General features: G+C 37.6%; 1 protein-coding gene across 1 annotated transcript in view; it reads right to left on the bottom strand.

Annotated features, from left to right (window-relative positions):
• Positions 1–24,425, bottom strand: part of LOC145981098 (uncharacterized) — a 68,008-nt gene that overhangs the window by 5,640 nt on the left and 37,943 nt on the right. The window contains exons 11-17 of the mRNA XM_083114236.1: positions 23,315–23,516; positions 18,432–18,576; positions 12,524–12,688; positions 11,279–11,343; positions 6,471–6,622; positions 5,087–5,312; positions 21–111 (exon numbers count right to left, since the gene is read on the bottom strand). Of these exons, the coding sequence (XP_082970362.1) occupies positions 21–111; positions 5,087–5,312; positions 6,471–6,622; positions 11,279–11,343; positions 12,524–12,688; positions 18,432–18,576; positions 23,315–23,516 (1,046 nt within the window). The remainder of the gene's footprint in view (positions 1–20; positions 112–5,086; positions 5,313–6,470; positions 6,623–11,278; positions 11,344–12,523; positions 12,689–18,431; positions 18,577–23,314; positions 23,517–24,425) is intronic.

Raw genomic sequence — 24,425 nt, 5'->3', positions numbered from 1 at the left:
TTAATTTAATGCAAACTCACTTGAGTATCACGATGACACACGTGATGTGGAACGAGAAGAAGAAAAGCCTTGCCCACTTGCTGGTTGCCAGTACATATCCAGATGTAATGAGTGATTTCAGTTAAGGAAAACATCATTTGTAAAACAGAAATTTCTTACAACCTATATCACTGAACATGCATTATATGTAAATTAACCCTATGATTATTTCTATAACAGCTATGCATTAAATTATCCTTGAGTGTACTGTTGAATTTTTGCTACTTTACATCACTTTTGTACCACTTGTGGATCTAATCATGATGATTAGGATGAGTGATGACTGGATGTTATGGATGAAGGGACGCTCACAAACAACACCCAGGCCATGGCTTGAACTGGAAATCTTCACGGCAAGATTGAAAGCCGATCTCTTAACATGAATGGCTACTGATATACTGATAGATGTGTACCGTAACACCCCCCCCCCCCCCGCCAATTACGTAAGCAATGCATTCCGCAAACCTTTACTTAAGACGAATTTGTAAATTGCTTAAGTGTAACTTCGTACGAAACGGCAATATTTATTATTATAATATGTACAGGGTGAGGCAGTCAAACAGGAAGATTAAAATAAATCACAAAAAATAGAGAGCAAATATTAGTTATTTTTTTTAACATGAATGTCCTGTACATGAGTGGAAATTACTAGTGTACCTGAAACATGTCATTTTTTTGAATATGGTGTCGGTAAGATGGCATCCTTGGTTGTGCAAACATTGTCGGAGTCTCAGAGTAAATCTGCCCATGACCTTGCATAGCATCTCCAACGGAATGTTGTGGATCTCTTACTGAATTCGTTCCTTGAAATCATCCCTGGTTCTTGGAGGGTTGTCCTTGAAAAAAGTCAGGAGCCGACAAGTCAGGTGAACGGACAGGCCACGGAATATCGACGAATCTGATGACGAGACGACCAGGAAATGCGAGTCTAAGCACATCCATAGACACTCAGGCAGTATGGCTAGTTGCACCATCTTGCTGGAAGAGTGTTTCTTCATCTGGGTCATAGTCATCCAGGGTAGGGAGGAAAAAGGTTACCAACACGTCAGCATAACATCCAGCGTTTACCGTCACCATGTTACAGTGTTCATTTTCGAAAAAGTAGGGGCCGATGATTCCACAAGATGATGATGATGCACACCACACTGTAACTTTTTCTGAATGGAGAGGGGTTTCATTGAGAGTGTGTGGATTATTTTCTGATTTACTCTGAGACTCCGACGATGTGTGCAAAACCAAGGATGCCATCTTACCGACACCATATTCAAAAAATGAACATTTTTCAGGTACACTAGTAATTTCCACTCATGTACAGTACATTCATGTTCAAAAAATACATAATATTTGCTCTCTCTATTTTTTGTGAATTTTTAAAAATCTTCCTGCTTGACTGCCTCACCCTGTATGTTATAAATGAAACATCATGCAGCAGTATTTTCTTGGATATAAACTATAAACGAATGAAAAATATATAAAAGAATATAAATACAAACTGAAATCACACATTTCAAATAAAAAAAAAAACAGTCTTTGGAGAGCTACCTACAGATATTACGTAACTGCAAATTTACGTAAGTCGTGTATTACTGTATTACAGTAAAACCTAGATTTTACCATTTTTCAGGGAACCAAGCTGAAAAGCTTAAAGTGCAGGAAAATGTAAAATCATGGAAAATTTTATAACATTTTTGCTATGTTGGAAATATGAAGAATGAATGTATAATGTAGGAAAATATAAAATTCAGAAATGTATAACCGGTGTCCCATTAAGTCTGTCTTGTTTCTTATGAATTACCTTATTTATGAATTTAAATAATTTAAAGGTTTTTATTCTTCGGTTGTAAATTATCATTTCCTTTCTTTTTTCTTTTAAATAAAAAAGCAATTTAAATTTCAACAATCCAACTGATTTTAGAGCTCCCTCCCACAGTTACTGGATTACTTTGGTTAATTGTTGTAACAATCCTCAGTGTTTTTATAATGCATAAAACATATTTATGGTGAATAAAAGATCAAGATTTCGGTACAAAAACTGTGCATATTGCGGGATCAAAAGTGGTAAATAAAATGGCATTTTGGTGTTAAAATGGTGAATAAAAACCTAAATTTAATTTTAAAACTACACTTATTACACAAAATAAATACTTCCCTTCTAATAGCACATTCTATGTAGTTTATTAAGATTATTCCTGTGTAAAGAAGTCCTTAAATATATACAGCAGAATTAATCAATTTTTTATGAATTGCATAACTCAGGATAATTCAGTCCCTAAATTTCATGTTTAAGAGTTTATTTCGCATTTTGTAGTTCATTTAACATCATTTCGTGACAAAACATGGTAGCAAAATGCACCTCACATCTTTCAAAAACCGTCGTGACACATAGTGGTTCAGATCCCACTTTAAACTGTAGGTCCAGTCCCAATTAGCCTTACTGTGCATAAAGTGGACTTAAAACATCAAATCACAATCTTTCAAAAACACGAAAAATTAACATTACAATGTGTTATTTCACATTGTATCTGAAGATATCTGTTTGGCGGTTACGCCGAGATATGTAATTTACTCTGATAAGCTTACTTTTAATTTTTCCCGTGCAAATTTTTTTCGCGATCGTTTTCGCCACCCGTGGTGGCATGTACAGTGAGCGGAAAAATGAAAAATAAGCTTATCAGAGTGTTATTTCACATTTCGTGTTTTCGTCAAAAACTAAATATGCATGCTGCTACTAATACATTAATCAATTTAAATCAATTGATGGCCACACCTAAAGTCGTTTTCACGTTCAGAAGACACAATGGGCTCTTATGGGCAATGCTTTTCTTATAGGAAATACGAGCACGCTGTTGTGAAATTTCTGGATTTACAAATTTAGCTTAAGTAAAATCGGTACCTGCAGTTTTGCAGGAAATTTTGTAGAGAATATGATGGTGAACACAAAAAACTGGTAACTTGCTTACATAATTTTAGATAAATTAAAAAACGCAAATTTTCTGTGAAAACACAATTTTTACATTGTTTTCATTCCTAACGTTGAAACATGCCCTAAAATTGAAGCATTCATTATTAAAAAAATTGACACTGTTTTTTAATTGTTATAGGTGACGGTGGTACTCAGAATTTATCAATACTGTAAAGCATATTTGCATTAAAAAATATTCAAATAAAGTATGTGGAGATTTTTTATATTCGTGCAGTAGAAAATGTCGTCGCTGTCCATTTTTTGTTCTGTAATTCCAAGTAAAAACTTCCAGCGACAAAGTTGTGGAGAAAATAATGAAATTATTTTTTATAACCACTCAAAGGTTCCCAGAAATATTACTTCCATGCATTTGGAGTTTCTTTTTAACCCGAACCGTGCGCGAAGTAAGGAGACGTTGTCTGGCCATCTTGAGCTGGCTCACCGCAGCATTCCGGCTAATCACCACCAAGTTTTCGAGTTGTTATTTTATTTCCATTCAGTAAAAATATGAACTTCATGCAGTTTGTTATAATAGAATTGAAATTACTTAAATTTAATAATTGACAATTATTTCCAATGCTGCTGTTGTGAGCAACATTAGTGCTGTCGCAAATACACGTTGTTTTTGTTTACATTACTGTCGACATTAATACTGAAATGAAGATCACCTTTTAGTTTCCAACGTACACATAAATTCATAGACACCATATTAACCTTTGAAAGGCTTTCCAACACGTGACAAAATATGGGGCTTCTAGAAATATGACATGCCTTGCTTGAGTCATTCACGTCTTATCAGTTCACGTGGGCCATAACTCATTTGTTTGTTTGGGTTGCAACTTGAATCTAACCCATGTGCCAGGTTCCCCTTACTTGAGTGAGAGATCTGCTTTGGTCTGTTTAGACTTTTTTCCTCTCTCGAAAAAGTGTTTTCAGTTGTGTGAGCGCTCAGTGATTTTTACTTTTTTAAGTGATTTCTGAAGTGTCATATTCGTGCATTACACTCGCGTGTGTAGTGATCGCAATGGATCATAGTAAAAAGGGTAACTGTAACGTTCACAGTATAATATTAATATTTACATATAATTATCATTATATATACAAAATACGTAACACCTTCATTGTGAAGGAAGGTCATCATTTCCTGGCGATGAGCTAGCGCTGTATTGGCAACACTGTGCGGTTTCTCCATAAGCGCTGTTGTGTCTTCTGAACGTGAAAACGACTCTAGTGTGGGAACTCTAGAATTCTCACTTTCATGAATTGCATCGAGAGGGTAGCTACTTGCAGCTATAGTAGTTGGCTCTGGTGTTGAAAACAGAAAACATGTGATGGGATTCAATGTGCTGACCACATGTCATCGTATGATATCCTGCTTGACAAGCCCTGAACCCCAAAGGGCTGTTGAACCATGGGCGTATTCCATTGTCACGGGTGAGACAGAGGGACTACATTTTTTATATTAAAGTAACTATTCTACTGATAAGCAACATTTTTCTTACAGTTTCTGTGCAATGAAATATGAAACTTAAAACTGTTGGTTAAACATAACTACCCTTAAAATACTTTCCCAGATTTGTAGCTACAAGTGAATAATTTTGTGTCTTAGGTGGGACAGACGAAACACTGCCTCTTCTCTTAATAAGACATTTATTTTAATTTCTGTGATTTGTCACATGATAAAAAATAAATAAAAGTAAACAAAGGGAGGAGGTAATTGACGTTTTAATAATCTAGTGGAGTTGAAAGGGAAATGTTTTTTGGAGTCATGGGTGGGACACAATACAAAACACAAGTAAATCAAAAAGTTAAAATAAATAACAATATGCAAAATACCTTCCAACATAATTATGTATAATACTCGAATTTTTATGCAAATGAAAATTTGAGATTGTTCACTCACAAGACAGGATAGAGTTACAGCATTTCATTTATTTATAAAAATTGAGTGCTCAGAATGCCCCCCTGCAGTTTAGTTTATTATGAATGCAGATACGATGCCAATCTGCAAAGAGGCACGTGGAACGTGCCAATAAAAACCATTCACACAAACATGGCAAGAAGCATTGAGCAAAGAAAGGATATCATGCCACTGATTGACAACCGTCAATTCAAACATAACAACCATGGCTTGCAACAGGTTGTTGAAGTTGTTATTGCAATAATGATTCCTCCAGAAATCGGACCCTTTCAGCTTCGAATTGCCACAGTACATTTCCTCAGTCTTTAGAGAGCCCATATCGTACCCATGGTGCTTCACTAATCCACTAAATAACTCCATCCCAATCACAGCGTACACATAATAAAAGACCTGCAATAGAAGTGAATAAAAATGTCAGTAACAATAAAATATTCCAGTTTTTCAGCTGAACGTTACTTTTAATTGTCATAAAAAAATATCATGATTCACAAATAATTATGATCAAACTCATGCATTAATAACAGATCTGCAAAATACAGCATGGCATTTTAATGAAATTTAAATATTCTGAAAATTGTGCAAAATTCACAATTCACATCCATTTTGCACCAGTGCAAAAATGCATTCTTTGTTTAAATGATACATGGTTTAATGTACTGATTATCTTATATACGAGGCTTGTCAGGAAAGTAAAGATACAAACACATTTGCACGTTAGGAGAAAAATGTGTACCAAGCTGGCAACACTGGCAGTAACTTTGATCCATACAACGAGAATTGGGAGTGAGTCGTCAGTGCTGCACTGCGTCTTGTGTGAGGAACACGTGTTAGAAATGGCAGCGCCAAGTATGAAGTGCACGCCGTGATCAGGTTTTTGCAGGTACAAGACAAGGAAAGCATCCATCGGAGATCCATCGAGAAATAGTGACTGTGTACTGGAACGTAATGAATCGGCAAATGTGGTGCCATGCCTTCGCAGAAGGTTGGTGTGAAATTCATGATGAAGAGAGGAGCAGGAGGCTGTTCGTGATCACTGACAACATTCACAATCACATTGAAGCAGAGGTTCGTGCGAACAGGCGGGTGACAATTAGAGAATTGTGCGTGATGTTTCCGACCTCGCACCCAGCGACTACCATCTGTTCCTGTACCTAAAGGAACATCTTGGTGGAAAACACTTTGACAACAGTGATGAGGCCAAGGAAGAAGTCACAACTTGGTTCCACGTGCAGGTGGCGGATTTGTATGATTCTGGGATACAAAAACTTGTTCCGCATTTGAACAAATGTTTGGACAATGGTGGCACTTATGTGGAGAAATAGCCTCTGTACCAGTGTATCCAGTGTAGCTTTAGTTGTGTGCAATACATTTCTTGTATATCTTATTTTTTGTTTGTATCTTTACTTTTCTGACAAGCCTCGTATCTGAACTTTTAAATATTTTGAAGTAAAACTCTTGTAAACTGATATATTTGTAAGAGAATCAAAATAATGTTAAAGTGATATCAACTAAGCTCTACAGCTATGCATTTTTAAAATCTAAGCTTACCAGCAACACTCCTCCATACGTAACAATGGATGGTCCAAGGTGCATAATCGTTGTTATTATTATCTTGAACCTATTGATGTCTCCCATTATTTTCACCAGGCGGAGAACCCTCAATACAAGGAGAACCTCTAGTGTTATTCTGCTTCCTTTTACTAAAAACGAAAGGGAAAAGTAAATGTTACAGCAAAGCAAGATTTATGATTGCATGGCAGGTGGCAACACATTTTTAAAAACATGAGTCACGTATGGAGTATTTTACTAACTTTGAAAGGTACACTGCACAAGACAGTTTGGTATTTCCTCTGAATATATAGATATACCTTGTACAGAGCAACCACAAACAAAATAACCTTTTTGCCAAAATTTCTTGCGCACTTTCCCCTTCATTCGTTCAACTGGAGCCATAAGGAAGCATGCTCCACTCTGCACCTCTATGCGAGAGTACAATGCACAGGAGTTACAAATCTGTGCAGGCTCGTTTACCTGCAGTTCCACTATATAAGTTGAAAAGTTTTTTTTTTGATACACCCTGTATTTTTTTTATTAATACATACTACTTTTAACATGAAAGTACACAAACTTATTTTAACTGGAGCAATAGGACAATTTTTGGCAATAAAGTTCTAATATACAATTTATAGTACCACTATTACTCTTTTTTTTTTTAAAAAAAAATGGTTCAGAGTCTAAGGAAGACCTTGCTATAAGATTGAAACATCACTTTTATAGTGTTTATTTGACAAAAATTCTGCCTTGGCCAGGTCCTCAGTCTGATGCACAACCCCAAACCTGGAGTGCCAGGTGAATTTTAATCTAGGTTTACTTCCCCTGGAGCTAGCCTTTGGAGAGCCAACTCCAATCACTACAGAGGATTCTGGTTTTCGTCTACCTCGGAGTATTTTATTTCCCCGGTACCCATCATATCTGGTAGACATTCCCTCGTACCGCACCTAGGGAGGTCCCTACTAGGAGCCGAAGAACTCCCACGGTATCAAATTACAAACATACCATGAAAAAGATGAATGATTCTTTAACCTCCCTAATGTATGTAAGCAGCAGACTGAAATGCATTTTGCTTTGAAAAAGAAACTGTATATTTAGATCCTTACTTTACAGAACTAGGGTGTATGAATTATATGTTGATATACATAACAAAATGGCACAAATTGCACTAAACTACAGGCTAATTATAGATACATTGCACTGGTAAAATTTTATAAAAAAATTCGTGACGTGCCAATATTGGTCAATACTAATAGATAGGGGCATGCACATTTTGTTTTGTACGAAAACATAAAACGTGAAATAACACATTGTAATGTTAATTTTTCATGTTTCTGAAAGGTGTGAGGTGCATTTAGATGCACAAAATGAACTGCAAAATGCTAAATAAACTCTTAAACATGAAATTTAGGGTATATTTAGCAATGGGACACTTTCTGATATCTGAATTGAGGGGTCTAGTGAGAGAGGGAGCTATGCCACTTTGACAAGAAATGGAAATAAATTGAGTTTTCTAAAGCATTGCGTTGAGTCATAATTTGTATAACAAAGGGTATTTCTTTTTTGCTGAACATATTGTTAGGTAAATTATTCAAAAGGAAAAATATGAATTTCAATATAAATACCATTTATTATGAACATGTATGGTATATTGTTGTAGTATACCCATGTGAAAAAATCAATCTAGCACATCAAATACTTTGAACAAGGCTTAAATACTTTTGCCTGAGTGTAAATCATGTTCACAGGGTTACATATGATCTACATAAAGACAACTTCATACGTCTTCTGGAGGATCTTCACTGTCCATTGTTTCTGTGGATTTTAGTTTTTGGTAAACACCATGAAAAACTGGAGGAATATAAGGCATTATTTCCATGAGATCTTTTAACTTCAGGGCTGATATTAAATCTTGCACCGGTTACTGCAACACAACCTCTGCCACTCCTATTGCAGACACCATCAGTAAGTGGCATAGTTCTTTCTCTCACTCAAAATGCTGATGAGGACGTATTCAAGAACTCAGAAAATCTGCTCCAGAACAAGCGGGAGCTATGCCACATGGTTGTAGTTCACATGATAGATAACAGATGGTAGGAGAAGACTGAAAATGGCAAAAAATAAAATTTTCAAGATTTGTGGCATAGCTCCCTCTCTCACTAGATCCCTCAATTATCCTGTGAGTTATGTAACTCATGGAAAATTGATTAATTCTGCTGTAAATATTTGAGAAGCAAAAATGGACCCCATTATACAAGAATAAACTTAATACTTTGATGATGACATAAATGTACTAGGGAAAGGTTAATTTTGCATAATAAGTAAAGTTTTTAATAGTTTATATTCTCCATTTTAACACGGAAGTGCCACTTTATATACTGCTTTTGATCCTGAAATATGTACAGTTTTTGTACAGAAATCTTCATATTTTATTTGCCATAAATGTGTGACTACTAGAGTCGAAGAGCTATATGAAAGCGGCTGACCTTGAACAAGCCTCGATGCGCAAAAGGAGGAAGTACAGACTGCCGTGGAAAACGCGCGATGTCGTTCTTTTGTTTTTCGAGCGGCAAGAATCGGTTTGGTTTTTGTTGTGACTGTTCGTGTTTCTTCAGTGTGATCACAAAAATTTGTCAATAGACGTGTGCAAGGTGGCTACAGAAACACATAAGAGTCGTGTTCTACACAAACAAGCTCGAGATATGGTGTACAAAGTGTATCAGTTCTTCCAAAGTGAATCTCGCAGTGCAGACAGTGCCTCGTGTTCATCAGGGAGCAGTGTTGCCAAATGTCAGGAGCGTACAGCAGCTGCATGTGGGATAGGTCTGCGTACAGTTCAGACAATTGTGAAGGAAGCCAGGTCGTCGATCGGCTATACAGGGTCGGTTTCTTTTCGCTCGCCTGGCGAATGTCATAATTGGCGAAAGAATGTAACGCACTTGGACGAATTTGATAAAGGGGTATTGCGTAATATTATATTTGATATGTACGCAAATGGCGAATTTCCTACTGCAGTGAAACTTAGGGCTAAATTGAAGGAATGAAGAAAGCAATCGGGTTTGCAGGCAGTACGTGGTCAGTGTTAAAAATTTTGAAAAACTTGGGGTTCAGATATAGGAAAGGCAACGACGGGAGGAAATTTTTAATGGAGAGGGGTGATGTTGTAGCTGCGAGAGTGATCTTCCTCAGAACCATGCACGAAATCAGGAAAGCTGGTACTGCAAATATATACTATTTAGATGAAACCTGGTCAACCAGAATCACACGAAGACGAGCTGCTGGAGAATGAGTGATGGTTCTGGTGGGTTAAAGGTGCCATTAGGAAAAGGTGCTCGTCTTATAGTGTGTCATGCTGTTTCAGATGCTACAGGCTTTGTGCCCTAAAGTAAATTGGTTTTCCGCTCCAAAACAATCAGTACTGACTATCATTCAGAAATTACGTCTGCCGTGTTTTGAAAGTGGCAGTTCTTGCTGTTTCTTGCTCCCGAATCCGTGATTGTAATGGACAATGCGAGCATACATTCCTTGCAAGTGGATAAAACGCTTTGTTCGAACACAAGGAAGGTGGATATTATGGCATGGCTCTGTAATAAGCACATTCTCCACACAAGCACGCAAATCCGAGCAGAATTGTTGCAGTTGGTGAAACATCATACAACAATAATATATAATAGCAAGAGAATATGGTCACAGAGTTGTTCATCTCCCACCTTATCATTGTCAGTACAACCCGATTGAAATGATTTGGGCCCAGGTGAAGGGGTACGTAGCTGACAAGAACAAGACTTTCAAAATTGCCGACATAGAGAAACTGACTCACGAAGCAATAGACAGAATAGTGTTTCCGAGTGGGCAGATTGTGTGGCTCACGCAGAGAAAATACAAGAAGACTTCCAGCTTGAAATAGTCAGAGACGATGTCATCGAGCAGGTCATTATAAATTTGCAAGACACTGATTCCGAAGAACTTGAATCAAGTGACGAAGTTGACAGCAGTACGGAATGAGTGTTATGTAAGTAAATAGCATTTTAATTTTTCTTTTCAGTTCACGTTATGCATGCCAGACAGTTGTTTTGTTATTGCGAGTGCCACAAGACCGGCAAACGAAGCTGCCTCTACCGCGCCGCGAAAGAATGAATCAAGTTCTTCTCTCGTTTTCTCAGTAACCAAATAACATATCCCTGTAAATATTATACAAACTTAAAATTTGGAGTTTTCTTTGTAATTTTCTCACTGGAAGTTATTTCAAATCTATTTAATAAAAATCGGCTTGCAAGAGAACTTTTTCTCTATACAATAATGGTCAATAAAATATTTCATTTGTTTCACTTACTTTCGAGATTCTACACTTTTAATTTACAGCACAATACGATTGTCTAAAGCTTTCTGGTAATAGTTGTGCAGGATTGGTATCGATTGTTGCAATAATAGCCATGCAGCGGCAATTTACAATTGTATGAATGTAAGCCGTTGTTTTTTATTTTGTAAGAGCTGGTGAGAACCCCGAACGGTGAGTAGGTGGCAACAGCGGAAATGTATCTCCCTCTCTCTCTGCGCGGACTTGTCAAGGTGAACCGCTTTCATATCGCTCGTCGACTCTAATAGAGGATAAAGTGACTCTAAATAGAGAATAAACTATTCTGCTCGATCCCTAAAACAAAGTGAAAAAATAAAGTCTGTGCAAGAAGAAACAATTTTTTTATTATTTTATATTTAATTATTTTTATTTAAGCTGTAAATAATACCAAAGACATATAAATCATTATGAATATCTAAACTTGAAAAGCAGGATCTAATTTACTTACCATCATTTTGTATTAGTTCAATAACTGCTATTAAGAGAGCTGAACCAATCACAACAAAGTCAAACCTAAGAATAAAAAAAAAGTAAATAATTGTTCAGATAGAAAATAAGTACCACAGCATGAGTAAAATTTATTAATTTCAGATATTTTGGTCCATTTATAACTGAGAATAATTGAAAAAAAACAAACACCCAAAATAGGATATGTGAAAATGATTGTAATGCATATCAAGGCCCAATTCATTTTTCTGGTTTAATTCATATAGAATGAACCCCTAGTAAACTGATATGGTACAGTCAATGGCGGCGATTAGGGTGGCCAGGGGGGCAGTTGCTCCCCCCACTTCCCGCTGCTCTTGCCTTCATGCTATGCTAATCCTTATCTACAAAGGGAAATATACTGTCTTTGCCCCCCAGTTTATACCCTAGCCTTCAACCTATATCCCTATATAAAACTTTTTACATGACAGCATGAATGGCGTCTAGATATTAACGTGGACCTGAAGAAGGAGGAAGTATTGACCTCCGAAACGTAGTTTGGATAAATTTATACTCACTCACGTAAGTTGTGAAATTTTTATACTTTTTAGCTATTTACTCTTTTATATTTGATAAGTGAGTAACACACACTTCATCATTAGGTTATTAGGACATAAAAAGAGGAAATACGTATGCAAAGTCACTACACTAAACTAGAGTACTGAACGGGACCACTTTCACTCGCTCGAGTCTTCAGTGTTCAATTGTTTAAAATAGAATATCATTTTAATGTGTAAAATATCTGTGTTGGTAGTTTCAGCCCACAATCATGTATTTCATTTTCATATGTATGTGAAACTATATTTTAACATGAAGATAATGACAATGTTCACTTAAGTTCCGACTCCACTGTGTCTTTCACTTCAAGGTCCACATTTGAGGGCCCACTACAACCAACAAATTATGGTTACACGTGTACTGCTGGGCTTCAAGTGTATATCGCTCGTTTTGCCTGTTCGAATGCAATTCACTCGATCGAAGAGGCTCTCAATTCCGTATGTTATCTAGCATCGTCTGTGAGGGAGTGCTTTATTCAAACAAAAACAGAGAATGTAAGCTCATATCTGCTCACCTTCTCAGCTACCACCGGAGCACATGTTCAAAAGAACCTGTCCATTTTTTTTAAAACAACCTAACACATAGCTCTCATTCCCATAATATGAATATAAGCTATATTACAAAATACACTGCTCTGTCTGATACTCACACATTCCAGAATCGCTTGAAAAATTCCATAATTCCAAAGGTGTACATCTTCAAAACAATTTCCACGCTGAATACTATTAGGAAGAACCATTCACCTGCATTATAATCCAATGCTATGAATATGGCGTTAAAGACAATTATTGCATCAAACAAAAAACGGAAGTACCTGGAAAGCAACAATCTATCATCTACAATAATTTCAGAATACAGATATCTGACACTGAACATTTAGTACAGACAAAGAACACAAATCAAAAAATTATCAATATTTTACACTGTTTACCGATTCATTACAGGCAATCTAGTTACAAAAAAAATTAGCAAAAATTGTTTAAAAAATCAAATTTAAAAGTGTGAATAAATAATAGATGTAACTTTTTACGTTTACTAATTTTTATTAGTATTTATTAATATAAAAATTAACATGTGCTAGAAAAATCAATGAAATAGTTGTAAAAATCAGCTATATAACTTATTCATAAGCTATGTTTTAATTTAAAATTCTTGCTTATTTCATATGAAATTAAGATTCAACTGTAATAAAGTTGATAAGCTCACCCTAAGATTTGATAGATTTCATTCAAAAGATAGTGCACACATTGAAGGAGCATATAGAGAGGTCAAAATACGAGGCATGTCAGGAAAGTAAAGATACAACGGATATATATCTTAGGGAAAATATGTAAGGTGTGATACGGTTTCTCCAGGAAAAAGGCGAATAACTAGCATTCATCGTCAACAAAGACACGACACTACTTCGTTACATTTTGACTATTCCCATAAACTGCCACAATTTGATGATGAATGTCCGCAGGTTATTCACCTTTTTCCTGGAGAAACCGTATCACAGCCTGCACTTTGTATTTGGTGGGATTCTTTATTACCGCAGCTATTTCCAGCACGTGTGTCTCTCACAAGACTCAGCGCAGCACTGCAAATGAACGATACTGGTAAGAGTAAGCAACAAAGTTACTGTCAGTGTTGTCAACTTATGCTCTACATATTTTCCCTAAGATATATATCTCTTGTATCTTTACTTTCCTGACACACCTCGTATAACACTTTTACAATAGAACCTGAGCACTAGGAAGTGATCCTGAGTCAGTAAAGGTCAGGAACCACACAATGGAAAAGAAAACAATATTAAAATATATTAAAAACTTACGTTTTGCGAGTATCTATACTGCTTCTGCTACGTTTCGGGACGCAACTGCTCCCTTCTTCAGGCTGTTCACTTTTAGGTTATACTCAATTCATAACCGCGTCGACCTTTTATTAGGTATAGGATATGGGATTGGTTAAGTGTGTGTGGTTAAACAGTACATACTTAACACCCATAACAGGTGTGCGTCCATTTTACCATGCTTTTTTCCTGATTAAAACTGCTCCTTGGAACGTTAAAACTTTAAAACTAAATAGCCACGGCCCGCGTGTGCTGCAATTGCAATACTTCAAGTTTTCCTCGTAGAGCGTGAGGCCGGGCGCCTCCCCTCTCCTTCCCCTCCAGTCTTTCCCCCCTCTCCCCCTCCTTTCCAGTTCACGCAAAGTCAAGTGAGAATTCCTCTTCCATTTGAGCTTGGCGTGCTACTTCCGGGGTTACGTTAAAACCTATTTTTACGTATTCCTTCCCATCCCACTTTTTGAGCATTTTCCCCCACATCTCGTCGATATTCCCATCGTCTCTGTTTAATTTATTCTCTCTTCCCTTACAAATATATGACCCTTCATATACATTCCTTCTTATAGGTTTTTCTTCTTCCCTAAGCACTTTCCGTTTGGCGATAATGTGGCCTTCGTCAAGGATATGTTCGGAGAGCCCCGTTTTGGGAACCCCCTCCCTTATATCTTTGTCATGCTCTCCCCACCGTACATTCATGCTTCTTCCTGTTTGACCCACATATTCCTTCCCGCATTGGCAAACTATTCCGTACACCCCCTTCATCCCTCCCTCATTTATAACAATAACAATAGTAGTGTGTGCAATAATGTAACTAAATGCACATGCCACATATGGGAAAAGCAAAGCAAGAGCGGGACAAAAGTCACTGGTTCCCGTGCACTGTGTGGCAGGGGTGTCCACAGGGGCAGTGGCGTATACTGGGTTAAGAACCTGGGCTATAGCACCATATCATAGTGTTCGAATGGACAAAAATTTGCTGGTGGGGATGTTTTTGTTTTTTTTAAAATCATTTGGGGTGGAAGGTTGAAGTGATGTGATTCTGTGATTAAAAATATATATCTCATAAATAAAACATGGAAATATACACTGTCAGTAAGGAAAGGATTTCAAGAATTTCATTCTTATTTGCATAAATAAGAGAGAGGCCCATATTGCGAAATATTATGAAGGCCTATATACGAGAATAAAAATAAAATTTCAACCTACCTATTTCCACGATTTTATGTTCGGGTACTCCTTGTTGACGCAGTGGTAACGTCGTTGCCTTGAAACTAAGGGGTCCTGGGTTCGATACATGGTGGTTTAGACACCACTTTACCTGTAGGTCCGATCCCCATTAGCTTATCTGTTCATAAAGTGGACATAAATACAATCCACTCTCTACTGTATTCACACGCTGCCTCTAAATAAATTCCATGCACCAAGACCACTCGACGCGATCTAGACTAGAACTGCTCCTTGTCATTTCGGTAATTTTTAGATGCACTCATAAACCATTCCCGCTCAGCCAACAATTTTCTACTCCCCACTGTATCTCTAGTTGTTTCAAGGTCAACTACCTCTTTTTCAACTCCTATGCAAGCGTTCAATGACGTTCTTGTCCCTGCATGTGACACACTTTTCCCTTGCCTGCGATAATTTGGCTTCAAAATTCCCCATTCCTTGGAAAATTACATGCTGGGAAAAATTGGTTTGCAACATTGACCCAGACTGTTGAGGAAGTTCAGAGGGTTTTTTCCCCTGCCACATGCAACCCTGTTCTCTCTCCTGTAACAGTTTGGCTCCACAATTCCCCGATCCTGGGGAAATTACATGCTGGGAAAAATTGGTTTGCAACATTGATCGGGGTCCTGTCAAGCTTGACCACGGTGACCCCCGTGGAGTTGCCCGCCGGAGCTGGGCCAGCCGTCTCGCGAATTCAAAGAAAGCGGGCAATGTTTCCAACTCCTCTAAGAAATCAGGTTCATCTTCTTATTGAAATGAACAATTTTATGCACATTTTCTGAGATATTTTTTGTATATTTTATTCACGGAGTCTGGGCTTCGCATATAGCCTAGATAGCCCCGAATGTATGCATCTGCACAGGGGGGTTTCATGACGTGCCTGCGTGATGGGAATTTTTTGGGGGTTAAATTTTACCCCAATTCTATATATCTTCACACAAAAATGAGGGGAATTGGATCGATTGATTGACTTGTTATTGATTTTTAGTTTTGGTTATTATGTATAGTTTTTCTACCTACCTGTGGGTGATTGCGGCGATAGGGTTAAAATGAAACACCACCTCTTATGCCTTTTGAATCGGTTTGGATGGCATTAATACAAGGTTAGTCGAGCAGACAAACTGCGCAGAATAAGGTTGACGAACAATGACAGTGAGCCTAAAAGATGTAAAGTTAACATACAGAGTGGACCAAAAGTAGCCACACAGTTGTTTCACTATTGGTTTCAAGTTTTTGATCTTATTTTTCAAAACAATAATTCCAAACCAGTATTCTATATCCTTTATCTATGTTTATCTACATTATACTAGGGACGTTCAGTATATGTTTCCCTGTGCTATAAAATATTGTAAAAAGCAATGCCATTAAAAAGAAGCACATGGTTCACAAGCGCCATCTACAAGGAACAACAATCAATTCGTTATCAGACGTGAAGGCGCATGCGCTCAAGGGCGAAAAGTAAATGCTTGTTTGGAAAATGCGGGCTCACATGATAAGGAGTTCAAGAAGGATCGATCAGCTGGGAAGGTGCTTGTGACCGTTTTCTGGGATGCTAAGGGCGTTCTGCTTATGGACTTTTTGGAATGAGGAAGAACAATTAATGCTGACCGTTATTGTCAAACATTGGATAAACTGAAAAACACAATTCGACATAAGCGACCAGGTCTCCTGTCAGCTGGTATCATTCTTCTTGACGATAACGCTCGCCCCCACTCAGCAGTGCAAACACAACACAAAATTGAAGAATTGGGAGTGGGAACGGCTGCCTCACCCTCCATACAGCCCTGATTTAGCACCGAGTGATTTCCATCTTTTTCCGGTGTTAAAGTCTGAATTGCAAGGTTACCGTTTCGAAACAGATGAAGAAGTGAAGCGGAATGTGAGAATAGTGCTCAATAGCCAGAGCCCTGATTTTCTTGCAAAGGGTATGGACAAATTGGTGCAACGGTGGGACAAATGCCTGAATCTCTATGGGGATTATGTGGAGAAGTGAGAAAGGATCCTCCTACACATGTATGTATAGTTCTCTAATGTATCTTAAAAACAAAATTTTTTACAGCATACGGAAACTTATATATTGAACGACCCACGTAGAAATGTTATTAAGCTATTTAAGCTATTGTAGAGATATGGTGATTAAAAATACGAGAAAACCTCGTCAAGAGATTATTTTATGCTTGTTTATTCACTGGAATTGTCCGACCGGCGAGCAATCTCAAGAATGCACAAACTTCATAACTTCCTCGAAGCAATGACTGAGAGGCAAATACGTGGATCTAACATGATCCAGCGTGTACGAAAAGGTGTAATAACCTTTCGAAGCAAAAGATTATAAAAGCAAGCTCGCTCCGGGAGCTCGCTCTCATTACTCTTATATTACTAGTACACATTACAACGAACTAAACTACGATGACGGTGTACGAAGTTTACGGCTGCATAAGCATGCAGCTATTCGTGCGGGATTGCTCGGAATAGTGAGTCAAGGGTCACAGTATCGAACCTTGACATCAGTCACAATTCGGTCTCCAAGAAGCATCTGGACAATAACATCATTCGCCTACCTGGTATGAACAAGTGTAAATAACCTTAAATTCAATCTTCCATATCTCATTCCTCTTAGTCGGAGCATGTTCATAAGTATATTTGAGCTCTACCTACATGTGTTATTGAAGCATCCCTGTGACCTCAGATCCCTGGTAAGACGGGATTACAACACTATATAGAGGCATGCATATTACGTTTTTGACGAAAACACGAAATGTGAAATAACACATTGTAATGTTAACTTTACACATTTCCGAAAGGTGTGATGTGCATTTTCCAACTCTGTTTTGTCATGAAATGATGTGAAATGAACTACAATATGCAAAATAGACTCTTAAACACAAAATTTAGAGTTTATTTCTGATGCGACACTTTCTGAAGTTTCAATTATCCCGAGTGTTATGCAATCCACGGAAAATCGATTAATCCTGCTGTAAATCTTTGATAAGCAAAAATGGACCCCTTTATACAGGAACAAACTTAATACTCTGGTAACTACATATTACATAAATGTGTTATTAAAAGGGAAATGTTTATTTTGTGTAGTAAGTGCAGTTTTTAAATCAAATTTAGGATTATCTTCACGATTTTGAAAGAAAAATATCATTCTTATACCACTTTCACAGCTATAAGAATAAAATTTTATTTTATTTACCGCTTTTAAACATGAAATTGACTGTTTTTGTACCAAACTTTTGCTTTTTCATTTACCAAAAATATGTGCCTCTATTCCTAGTCCACAGGTTTCTATTGTAAATATGTTACAATATACCTCTCTATGTGCTCCTTCAGTTTATATACACACATGCACACACTCATGTAATGTTGATCAAACTGCAAATAATTGTCTCATGAAAGGAGTGTGTGTTCTTGCAAAACATTACATTAAAAACACGTAAGCTAGAAGAATTTGACAGTGCAAGATACACACAAGAAGAGTGCAAGAAGAATGCAAACTTACTTATGTTTTACACAGTTCTGAACAAACTTTGATGGCACCGAGTTATATATAGTTGGCAATGCAGTCTGGCATGCTATTGTCCTGTCTTTTACCTCTGAAATCTCGACATTCAACAAATCAGCAACTTGAAGAAACTCCGATTGTCCTGAAAACAATAACATATAAAAAATAAGCATGCAGGAAAAGCAATTATTGTACTTAATTCTATGCAATGCAGAAACAATGCAAGAAAAATAATGGCAACCGAGATTCTGCTTTCTCAGACTCATAATGAGCAAGATAAAGCTCAAACAAACGCTTGTACCAACCCATTGCAGAGTATGTAACCACTTTTAACTTCATGATGTACAATAAGCAAGTCACGATTTTGCCACTAGGGTGAGTGACGATAGTCAACCATCTAAATATAAACTATTTCTTTATATCTCTTTTAGTACGTAAGGTAGAGTTATGATCTTAGCAGGGTTGTTCAAGGTCCAGGAGTTTAAAAAAAATTCAATTCCGGTCCAGGAGAGAAAATCAGCAAGTGTAAATGGGTTCTGGACCGTAAAGCCACTGTAAAGCATTTCAATTCGGTCCACAAATCTTTTTCCCGGATGAATTTAAACACAGTCCAGGAACCTGTTTTCCTGATCAATTTAAATACGGCCCAGGAACCTTATTTCCAGATCAGTTTAACCTTTTGCCGCCCAAGGCCTTTTTCACAGGTAAGCCTCTATTGCCCAAGCCGATTTTGAGTAAAATGCAGAGTTTCAATTAAATGAGTGTAGATCGGAGGCTAATTGCCCTAGAGAGATGAGTGATATACCGTTGTACGCGGAATGAACCAGAGATTCAGACAATATGAAATTTATGCAAATTCGGCGTATATGTGGCGGTGGGAGGGGGGCTAACTCTCAAAATTCCAAAATTTCACAAAAAAAAAATTTGGTTCCCCCACCCTCCCCCCAAGAAAAAAGTACATGACAGTGTCGACATGCACATGGAAATGATCGCTGACATGTAAGGAACACAAAAATATTTGCATTATTATCATATGACCAATGTAACTTGAGTTGTACCCCCAAAAGGAATGGTCAGCACTCCACTGATTAAAGCTTCAAAATGCAGCGGTACCTTGAAATGACTATAGCTCAGAAACTAAATGCCCTAGAGATATGAAAGATATACCGTTGTACGCAGAATGAATCACAGATTTAGACGATATATAATTTATGCACATTCGGCGTATATATGGAGGGGGAAAGGGGGGAAATCCCATGAAAATACTTTTTTAAAAAAATGGGGTCTCGCCCCCCCCCCCCCCCCCCCGAAAAAAGGATATGAAAAGTTCAAAATGCACATAGAAATTATCGCTGGCATGTAAGAAACAGAAAAATATTTGCATCATTGTCGTATGACCAATGTAACTTGAGTTGTACCCCCAAAAGGAATCGCCACTGATTCAAGCTTCAAAATGCAGCGGTACCTTGAAATGACTATAGTTCAGAAACTAAATGCCCTAGAGATATGAAAGATATACCGTTGTACGCAGAATGAATCACAGATTCAGACGATATATAATTTATGCACATTCGGTGTACATATGGAGGGGGAAAGGGGGGAAATCCCCTCAAAAATACTTTTCTTAAAAAAAATGGAGTCCCCCCTCCCGAAAAAATGTCAAAATGCAAAATTTATGCAAATTTGGTGTATATATGGAGGGGGAAGGGAGAAAACCCCCAAAAATTATTTTAAAAAATTGTCACCACCCAAAATATGTCTTCGCACTTGGGCACAAAACGACACCTACGCACAACATTCACAGACGAAAAGCTAGAACGTAGTGACAAATGAGTGCCAATTCTTACAGCTGTTTGAAATTCTATTCTTAGACAATGCTGGGTAACCCCTGTTGCCACTTGTAGACACTTGTGCTAAAAAAAAAAACAAAGGTTTTCTTCAGCGCACTTCGAAATTCCATTCTCACAACGCAGATTTAACAACCAGTCTCCCCCTCCCCCCACCCCCTCACGGAAAACTTTCATTTTGACATCGGATACTGCTAAACAAGGTTCCTTCGAAAGCACTTAGCAGGAGGGAGTGAAAAGCATTGCTTTAGAACAACAAAGCCGGTCTTCCTTTGTCGGCAAAAAATTGACCTTGAAAAGAGACGCAAAAGAGAAGTCCCTTTTCCCGCCTTTCCCCCTCCATTTTCATGAAGACAAAAAAAAAATGCAAAAAACCATTTCTGTTAAATACATGTGTTAGGAACAATATAAAAAAATAAAATCGAAATTCTAGCCAAAAATAGAAAAGTTATAACGTAAAAACTACGACCTTGACACAGCGTCTCGATCGAGATGCTTGGTTCCGTGAGGGTTACTTTTGGGTATCTCGTTCGAGACGCTTGGGCAGCAAAAGGTTAAATACAGTCCAAGTTCCGTATTGAAATGAAACAATATGCAACTTGGACCGAATTTAAATTATGCGAGAAAAAAGGTTCCAGTCCTGTTATGGAACCCAATAGAGCCCATTACAATTTATGGGTTTCTGGATCTTCAACAATCCCAGGGTTGTTAAAAGATCCAGGAATTGTAAATAAATTTAATTCCCGTGCAGGAGAGACAATCAGCAAGCATAAATTGGTTCTGGAACCTTTTTCTTGGATGAATTTAAATATGGCCCACGAACATTTTTCCCGGATCAATTTCAATCCGGTCCAAGTAATGTATTGAAATGAAACAATATGCAACTTGGACAAAATTTCAATTGAGTGAGAAAAAAGGTTACGGTCTTGTTATGGAACCCACTAAAATTTATGGTTTCCTGTACCATTAACAACTATGGATTTCAGGATCATTGAAAAGCTTGGGTTTTTAAATGCATAATGGATATTTATGTTCACACTGGACATTTGGTGTAACTTTAGATCTTTTTGATGCGATTCCCAGGATGGGTCATCCAAAATGGAGGGGTGTAAGAGGTGGCCTGTTTAGAAGGCTCCCAAATGTCCACACCCCTGTAACTGCAGTGTTGCAGGCTAACGAGGCTCTGGCATCTGGACCCACGACCTGTACAATCCTCTGTGAGGCATATGTTTGTGATCATCCATTTCATCTTCGTCTTTGCCATTCATCTGAAGTGGAAATTTTACCGGCCTTGTCCCCACATAAAGTGACTCTTGGGTTCAACCACCCTCTAATAAAAGGGTAATTAGGGGCAATCCCAGGGGTTAAAAGCAGCCAGTGTGTGGTGCTGATCATGTCACCTTCGGGAAAAAAAAACTGGCTGAGATTGTAAATATGCGAGTCCCTTCCTTGTCCGTTTGTTTGAATTTTGTTTAAAGTCCACTTATATGTACAGATAGGCCAATAGGGATTGGGCATGCAGTTTGAAGTGGGATCTGAACCACTATGTGCCTCACTAAGTATCACATCTGGGACGTTACCACTATGCCATCAGGGAGGCCCCAATGGGGTGTGCTATCTGAACATTTCCTATGTATGTTAATTTAAAACATTCTAGCAGCCTTCTTTTTAACTGATGGAATGTAATCATGAAAAGTGTTTTGCAAATGTAAAAACAAGAAAAATAGAAAAACAAAAAATAGAAAAGTTATAACGTAAAAACTACGACCTTGACACAGCGTCTCGATCGAGATGCTTGGTTCCGTGAGGGTTACTTTTGGGTATCTCGTTCGAGACGCTTGGGCAGCAAAAGGTTAAATACAGTCCAAGTTCTGTATTGAAATGAAACAATATGCAACTTGGACCGAATTTAAATTATGCGAGAAAAAAGGTTCCAGTCCTGTTATGGAACCCAATAGAGCCCATTACAATTTATGGGTTTCTGGATCTTCAACAATCCCAGGGTTGTTAAAAGATCCAGGAATTGTAAATAAATTTAATTCCCGTGCAGGAGAGACAATCAGCAAGCATAAATTGGTTCTGGAACCTTTTTCTTGGATGAATTTAAATATGGCCCACGAACATTTTTCCCGGATCAATTTCAATCCGGTCCAAGTAATGTATTGAAATGAAACAATATGCAACTTGGACAAAATTTCAATTGAGTGAGAAAAAAGGTTACGGTCTTGTTATGGAACCCACTAAAATTTATGGTTTCCTGTACCATTAACAACTATGGATTTCAGGATCATTGAAAAGCTTGGGTTTTTAAATGCATAATGGATATTTATGTTCACACTGGACATTTGGTGTAACTTTAGATCTTTTTGATGCGATTCCCAGGATGGGTCATCCAAAATGGAGGGGTGTAAGAGGTGGCCTGTTTAGAAGGCTCCCAAATGTCCACACCCCTGTAACTGCAGTGTTGCAGGCTAACGAGGCTCTGGCATCTGGACCCACGACCTGTACAATCCTCTGTGAGGCATATGTTTGTGATCATCCATTTCATCTTCGTCTTTGCCATTCATCTGAAGTGGAAATTTTACCGGCCTTGTCCCCACATAAAGTGACTCTTGGGTTCAACCACCCTCTAATAAAAGGGTAATTAGGGGCAATCCCAGGGGTTAAAAGCAGCCAGTGTGTGGTGCTGATCATGTCACCTTCGGGAAAAAAAAACTGGCTGAGATTGTAAATATGCGAGTCCCTTCCTTGTCCGTTTGTTTGAATTTTGTTTAAAGTCCACTTATATGTACAGATAGGCCAATAGGGATTGGGCATGCAGTTTGAAGTGGGATCTGAACCACTATGTGCCTCACTAAGTATCACATCTGGGACGTTACCACTATGCCATCAGGGAGGCCCCAATGGGGTGTGCTATCTGAACATTTCCTATGTATGTTAATTTAAAACATTCTAGCAGCCTTCTTTTTAACTGATGGAATGTAATCATGAAAAGTGTTTTGCAAATGTAAAAACAAGAAAAAAAAATACTACCTATATAATTGTTGCCATCCGTGTCCAAAACTTGCCACAATATATGAGCATACGTGTGACTTCTTTTCGGCATAATCTTCTGCACCAAAAGGCAAAATCTATTTTTCGGAAGAATGGACAAATCAAGTTTATTCACTTTTAGAATGTCGTAAGCCATAGAGAGCATCCTTCTCTTCATTGCAATGATTTTCTTCACATCATTCTGGAAAAAACAAAATCAATTATTTACAAAACAATGTAGAAATCAACAGCTTCATAGACATGCATAATGAACTCAATTTCTGAGAAATGGCTTAAATGGAACTTAGAAATGCATATTTTTGATATTGTATTCTCAGCAGAAAAAATGGAAAATGCTGCATTAGTTATCAGTGGTGAAGCGTCATAAAAGGCCCAGCCTATTTGGCTATTACGGATTATTTTATTACTTGCAATTTCATTAAATGGCATACAATAAAACAAATTCTAGGGCTTATGATAATTTCTACAAATTTCCATTCCTGCCAGAGGCTATATTGTCGCATGTCGAGCCACTTCTTCGAGGGCCTCAGCTGGTCCCATAACATTCTAAGTGATTCATGCGGAAAAATATAATTTCAGGGGCATGTTCGCCTGAAATGGACACAGTGAGTCCGGTCTCACGCAGTGATGCCAACCCTAGCATAATTGTGCTAAACGTAGTACAATTTGAATTTTATTGGCACCTAGCCCCCTGTGTTTGACATAATGTTAAAATATAGCATCATCTATAAACATGCATTCCTGGGAGACAGACCAATTAAATTCAGAGGTATACATTTTGAAAAAAAAAAAAAAAAAAAAAAATTGCAGATCTTATTGTTTCAAACAAAAGGTAGCATGCCGATCCAGCCACACCTAGTCCACCGTCTTCATCTTTTCTTTATCTTTCCTTACTTAGCTCACGAGGAACATTTTATTCAAGGAAATTGGTAGAAAGTTGGGGTCACAGATAAAACAAGCTGCCACCTTTCCTAGTCGTCGAATTTTCTCAAAACTTTTTCAAGCGTTATATTGAACCCATTTCATTGGTAAAACCATTGTAATTAATTTAATGGGGGAAATTACGAATATTGTTTAACTCTAGTAAACA

Source organism: Lepisma saccharinum, chromosome 28, assembly GCF_977018435.1.
Source record: "Lepisma saccharinum chromosome 28, izLepSacc3.1, whole genome shotgun sequence".
Taxonomy (NCBI): domain Eukaryota; kingdom Metazoa; phylum Arthropoda; class Insecta; order Zygentoma; family Lepismatidae; genus Lepisma; species Lepisma saccharinum.
Note: the sequence above shows the minus strand (reverse complement) of the source record. Positions and strands in the feature narration are given on the sequence as shown.